This window comes from Heterodontus francisci, unplaced genomic scaffold (assembly GCF_036365525.1).
Source record: "Heterodontus francisci isolate sHetFra1 unplaced genomic scaffold, sHetFra1.hap1 HAP1_SCAFFOLD_2146, whole genome shotgun sequence".
Classification (NCBI taxonomy): domain Eukaryota; kingdom Metazoa; phylum Chordata; class Chondrichthyes; order Heterodontiformes; family Heterodontidae; genus Heterodontus; species Heterodontus francisci.
Window position 1 is genome coordinate 25,695 of NW_027141915.1, and position 6,873 is coordinate 32,567.

Sequence of the window (6,873 nt, forward strand, 5' to 3'; positions counted from 1 at the left end):
GAGATCGATTGGTATGGTTAATCAATAACTCAAAAATTGTATTATGTGGCTACCAGATGGTATCAGCAATCCAGTTTATCCCACTCTTTACATACAAACATACGAACATATGAATTAGGAGCAGGAGTGGGCCATTTGGCCCCTCTAGCCTGCCCCTCTAGCCTGCTCCGCCAGTCAATATGATCATGGCTGATCTTGGGCTTCAATTCTAATTTCCTGCCCGCCTCCCCATATCCCAAAATTCCCTGCGAGATCGGAAATCTATCTATCCCAGCCTTAAATGTATTCAATGATGGAGCATCCACAATCCTCTGGGATAGAGAATTCCAAAGATTCACAACCTTTCGAGTGAAGTAATTTCTCTTCATCTCAGTCCTGAATGATTGACCCATTATCCTGAGACTGTGTCCCCGTGTTCTAGATTCCCCAAACAGTGGGAACAATCTCTCAGCTTCTACCCTATCAAACCCTTTCAAAATCTTGTATGTCTCAATTAGATCACCTCTCATTCTTCTAAACACCAGAGAATATAGGCCCAATTTACTCAGCCTCTCATCATAAGACAACCCCCTTTCTTAAATGTGGAGACCAAAACTGCGCACTGTATTCCAGGAGAGGCCTCACTGAAACCCTGTACAATTATAGCAATTCTGTCCATTGTCCCATGACTGAACAGAACAGGATCCAGATTAAATATGCTTTATGTTTGTGAATGGATTCCTACAAGATAACCAGAGCTAGCCTATTTGGATTATTATCATTGTCTGTTCCAGGGCTTTCACCTATTCAGAATGCCACGCGACTTTAAATGTTTCTCAGGTTATAAAAGGCAGTAACAATTTATATACAAATTCAAGCCCTCAAACGGAAACATGGATCAGTATTCATTTAGCAGCTGTGCTTTCAAATGACTCTAGTCTTTAAGTGAAGTATTCCACACTATTAGTCTTTGGTTTGGGGTATTGGATAGAGTCAGCCTAGTGGTTAAAGAGTGTTAGATTGTGATGGCTTCGATGCTAAATCATGGAAACTTTCCTTTTCTCCTCTCGTTGCCTATCAACAGATCGGAAAGATATTGCAAAACCATCCGTCTATATCCTCCCTCCGCGGGATCGGCCCGAGGTTTCACCCGTGTGCTTGGTGACAGACTTTTTCCCAAACAACATCACTGTGACGGTTAAAGACGGGAATGACAGAGCGAGCCGAACGGAAAACGACACCTCGCTGTCCATCCCCGATCGCAGCTACAGTGTGGTCGGATTCCTGACAAAGTCTGGCTCCGAGTGGAAGGAAAAATTTCAGTGTACTGCGACGGGTGAACAAACGAAAGCGTATCCAGATTCTGGTATGTTCTTTGATTTTTTTATTCATTGAGATTATAAGTGGAAATCATTATTGCTAGTGTTGTAAATATTATTATTATTGATCTTCCTCAGGTGATTCCCAGGCAGTTTGTATTGAGCGTGAAGAGGAGGAGGAAGTCGGTGAGTACAATGTGTATTTTTATGCCTGTGTCTGTTGTAAACACATTGTAAACACAAAAAAGGCCTTCGTTTCTGAAGGAATCGTTTTCAAAACAGCAATTTTGCAGATAGCGTTCGCCTGATTTATCGTTCCCTGTTATTGGTTAAGATAGCAGAGCATGCAAAAACATTTATTATTGTAAAACAGTTCATTGTCTTCGATAGGCTCCTTATTTCCTGTGTTTTTCTTTCCCTTCTCACAGATGCACACGTGAATATGCTTTCACTGACAGTCCTTGGCTTCAGACTTCTCTTCTTTAAAAGTATCGTATTCAACGCCTTGATGACTATCCGTGTTTGGATCTCATAAGGTGAGAGAGAAGATTTCCTGTTAAAGATAGAAATTTCTCCTGTGGACGGTCTGCTTTGCAGAAACCTTTTCCTGCAAAGAACAAATATTGAGAAAGTATAGAATTTGGAATAATAGTCAGAATGTATTTTAAAATCAGGCGAGGTTAAGGAAAGTAACTATCAAGTAACATTCACACCACACAAGTGCCAGGCAATGACCATCTCCAACAAGAGAGAATCTAACCATCTCCCCTTGACATTCAATGATACATTCATTCCAAGGTCCCTTACTTCCTCTACACCGCTCAGTATTCTCCCATTAATCATGTATTCCTTTGCCTTGTTTGACCTTCCCAAATGCATCACCTCACACTTCTCCAGGCTGAATTCCATTTGCCACTTTTCTGCCCATCTGACCAGATTATCAATATCTTCCTGCAGCCTACAGCTATCCTCCTCGCTATCTACCACACGGCCAATCTTTGTGTCATCTGCAAACTTCTTGATCGTGCCCCCTACATTTACGTCCAAATCATTAACATATAACCACAAAAAGCAGGGAACGCAGTACTGAGCCCTGCGGAACACCACTGGAAACAGCCCTCCAGTCGCAAAAACAACTACCCTTTGTTTCCTGCCACTGAGCCAGTTTTGTATCCACTTTGCTGCATTTCTTTGGATCCCATGGGATTTTATTTTCTCACCAGTCTGCCATGTGGGAGCTTGTCAAAAGCCTTGCTAAAATTCATGTAGACCACATCAACTGCACTACCCTCATCCATCTTGTTACTTCTTCAAAAAATTTGATTTAAGTTAGTCAGACATGACTATCAGGAAAGATTGCTGGGGTACTTTTCTCTGGAAAACAGAAGGCTGACCGAATAGAGGTATCAGGGGGGAGGCAGAGACCAAACCTATGGTGGTATAATAATAGGTCCAATAGGGAATTCAGGAGAATTTTCTTTACCCAGACAGTGGTGAGAATGTGGAACTCACTATAACAGGGGAGTCATTGATCTGAAGAGCATAAATGCATTTAAGGAAAATCTAGACAAACAGATGAAGCAGAAAGGAAAAGGTTAGCTGATGGGTGAGATGAAGTAGTGGTGGGGATGGCGGGGGGGGGGGGGGGTCTCACAATGGTCAAAGACACCAGCATAAACTAAACCGAATGGCCTGTTTATTGTGTAATACTTTGTGAATAGATTGTAGAGATGAACTCCGTTCTGGTAGCACTGAGTTATTCCTTTTGACGAATAGCTTGGCATGGAGGTGGGGCAGCTCTGTACCCTGTAACATACTAAAACTATCTGTTATCTCTTTCTCTAGAGGGACAATTGATCGCAAGCACAGAAGGAATCGTGTGAACATGACGGATTTTTGTTTCGATTGTGATGCAGAATGACGTTTGCATCTCCTATCATCTGCCCAAAGGCAATCTGTTACATGTTAAATACATATATGTGTCTGTCTGTAGTAGTTATGTTTGAAAGAATCTTCACGAATGTAAGATAGTGTAATTTCTGTCCTTCCCTCTCGAACAGTAGTATAGAATAATCTGATATATATGCAGCTTCCGATGAAGCTTTGCTCATTCTTACTATTGGAGATAGCTGAGCATTTATTAAAAGTATAGGCCGCATTATTGTAAGATGTATATTTTATCTTCTTTGTACATTAAGTTGCATGTCTTGTGATTAGGCTCCTGGAATATTCATGTACCATCCCGTGGAAGTGACTCAATCCAGTGCTTGACTGGGAAGAATAAAAATCGAAAATCGAATCATGGAATTACACAGCAGAGGAGGCAGCTATTCAGGCCATTGTGCCTGGGCAGGCCCTTTGTACGAGTTATCCCATTAATCCCATACAAACATACGAATTAGGAGTAGGAGAAGGCCACTTGGCCCCTCGAACCTGCTCCACCACTCAATAAGATCATGGCTGATCTGATTGTAACCTCAGCTCCACATTCCCGCCTACCCCCAATAACCTTTCACCCCCTTGCTTATCAAGAATCTAACTACCTCCGCCTTAAAAAATATTCAAAGACTCTGCTCCCACCACATTTTGAGGAAGAGAAGTCCAAAGACTCACAACCCTCTGAGAGAAAAAAATTCTCATAATCTCTGCTTAAATGGGCGACCCCTTATTTTTAAGAGATTCTCCCACAGAGGGAAACATCCTTTCCACATCTACCCTGTCAAGACCCCTCAGGATCTTGTAAGTTTCAATCAAGTTGCCTCTTATTCTTCGAAACTCCAGCAGATACAAGCCGAACCTGTCCAACCGTTCCTCTTAAGACAGCCCGCCCGTTCCAGGTATTAGTCTAGTTAACCTTCTCTGAACTGCTTCCAATGCATTTACATCCTTCCTTAAATAGGGAGACTAATGCTGTACACAGTACTCCAGATGTGATCTCACCAATATAAAAGCAAAATACTGCGGATGTGGTCTCACCCATGTCCTGTGTAGCTGAAGCATAACCTCCCTACTTTTGTATTCAACTCCCCTCACAATAAATGATAACATTCTATGAGCTTTCCTAATTACGTGCTGTACCTGCATACTAACCTTTTGTGATTCATGCACTCGGACACCCAGATCCCTCTGCATCTCAGAGCTCTGCAATATCCCACTCACCCGCTCTTTCCCCTATTTCTACAAGTATTTATCCAATTTACCTTTTCAGTTTCTCCTTATTGACTCTGTCGAAACCCCTCATGATTTTTGAAAACCTCTATTAACTCTACCCTCATGTTCCTCTGTTTGAAGCAGGACAACCCCAGCTTCTCCAGGCTATCCACATTAACCAAAACCCCTCACCCCCACTACCTTTCAAGTAAATCTCCTCTGCACCCTCTCCTTCCTAAGGTGTGGTGTCCACAACTGGGACTTAACCGTCAACTTCAAAAATATTGAAAGCGAGCATCTTTCAGATTTTGTTCCAAAGTCCCAAGATAAAACTTTATGCACGTGTATGTAAATATTCTAAGCAACTCATGTAAAGGGAAATGTATTGATTTGCTAACGCGTCAGAAGAATATTCAATATCTGGTTTACATTGTTGACTTACATTGCATCGAGATGCTTCTTGCTATTTTAGATATAACATTCCTTAGTATTGTTACATTTTAGAAAGAACTTCTGAGATTTTCAGAATTGTTGAGTCATTCTCATAACGCCTGCCAATAAAATATATTTTAATACACTTTACGCTGGTCACTAGTCATTTATGCGCACTCAGTAACACGTACTCTGTTACAAAAGATGTATGTCTGTAATATATCAAAAACCTGGAGTTTTCAGGCACTTTCTATCCACATGAACTCACTTCCTGCTGCTAATAATTTGTCAAATTTTGGAACATAGGAACAGAAGGAGGCCATTCAGCCCCTCGAGACTGATTCTCCATTCAACAATGTGTGACCAACTCCATATACATGCTTTTGTCCCATTTTCCTTAATACCTTGGTTAGCAAAAATCTATCAATCTCAGATTTAAATTTAACAGTCAATCTAACATCAATTGTCATTTGAGGAAGAGAGTTCCAAACATCTACCAAACTTGGGTCAACATTTTGGACCCGTTATAAATGACTTTTATCCACATTTAGAACACACACTATCTGTTTAAAGTTACAACCCACTCTATGTCAGTTGTTAGCTCCCTTGCTTCTGAGCAACAAGGACATAAGAAATAGGAGCAGGAGTAGGCCTTTTTTTATTATTCATTCCAGGGATGTGGGCGTCGCTGGCCAGGCCAGCATTTATTGCCCTTGAGAAGGTGGTGGTGAGCTGCCTTCTTGAACTGCAGCAGTCCATGTGGGGTAGGTACACCCACAGTGCTGTTAGGAAGGGAGTTCCAGGATTTTGACCCAGTGACAGTGAAGGAACGGCGATATAGTTCCAAGGCAGGATGGTGTGTGGCTTGGAGGGGATCTTGCAGGTGGTGATGTTCCCATGTATTTGCTGCTCTTGTCCTTCTAGTTGGTCGAGGTCACGAGTTTGGAAGGTGCTGTCTAAGGAGTCTTGGTGCATTGCTGCAGTGTATCTTGTAGATGGTACACACTGCTGCCACTGTGCGTCGGTGGTGGAGGGAGTGAATGTTTGTAGATGGGGTGCCAATCAAGCGGGCTGCTTTATCCTGGATGGTGTCGAGCTTCTTGAGTGTTGTTGGAGCTGCACCCATCCAGGCAAGTGGAGAGTATTCCATCACACTCCTGTGCCTTGTAGATGGTGGACAGGCTTTGGGGAGTCAGGAGGTGAGTTACTCACCGCAGAATTCCTCGCCTCTGACCTGCTCTTGTGGCTACAGCATTTATGTGGCTGCTCCAGTTCAACCCCTCGAACCTGCACCGCCATTCAATAAGATCATGACTAATCTGATCATGGCCTTCATTGCACTTTCCTGACTGTGACCCCGTGTTTTAAATAAGGACATACTTGCATTAGAGAGAGTGCAACAACAGTTCACCAAACTGATTCCGGGGATGAGGGGATTCTCCCAGGAGGAGAGGTTGAGTAGATTGGCCTATATTCCCCCGAGTTTAGAAGGATGCGAGGTGATCCTCATTGAAACATATCAAATTCTTCAGGGCTTTGACAGGGTGAGATGCTGAGAGGCTTTTTCCCCCCCTGGCTGGGGAATCTACAACACAGGGTCACAGACTCAGAATAAGGGTCAGCCATTTGGGGCTTGTGATGAAGAGAACTTTCTTCACTCAGAGGGTTGTGAATCTTTAGAATTCTCTACCCCAGAGAGCTGTCGATGCTCAATCATGGAGCGTATTCAAGGCTAAGATTGATAAATATTTGGGATTAAGGAAGAGGGGTAGAGTGCAGCAAGGAGATGTTGAGCTAGAAGATCAACCACGATCTTACTGAATAGCAGAGCAGGCTCGAAGGGCCGAATGGCCTACGTCTGCTGCTATTCTTATGTTCTTATTTAGCTACAGAAAAATCAAAGTACTTGATAAATTGCAGACAAGAATTTGTGACTATTAAAGAAAGTTTGAATGACTCTTTTCCTTCGTCTGATTGTTTTCCATTCTGGACA

At 42.6% G+C, this 6,873-nt stretch overlaps 1 gene segment (V, D, J or C); it reads left to right on the plus strand.

Moving 5' to 3' along the window:
• The first annotated feature begins 649 nt into the window (after positions 1-649).
• LOC137365644 (Ig lambda chain C region-like) lies at positions 650-5,025 on the plus strand. The segment is given in 5 exon segments: positions 650-704; positions 1,064-1,345; positions 1,437-1,484; positions 1,727-1,834; positions 3,144-5,025. Coding segments are annotated over 4 exon segments (477 nt in total).
• The last annotated feature ends 1,848 nt before the right edge of the window (positions 5,026-6,873 follow it).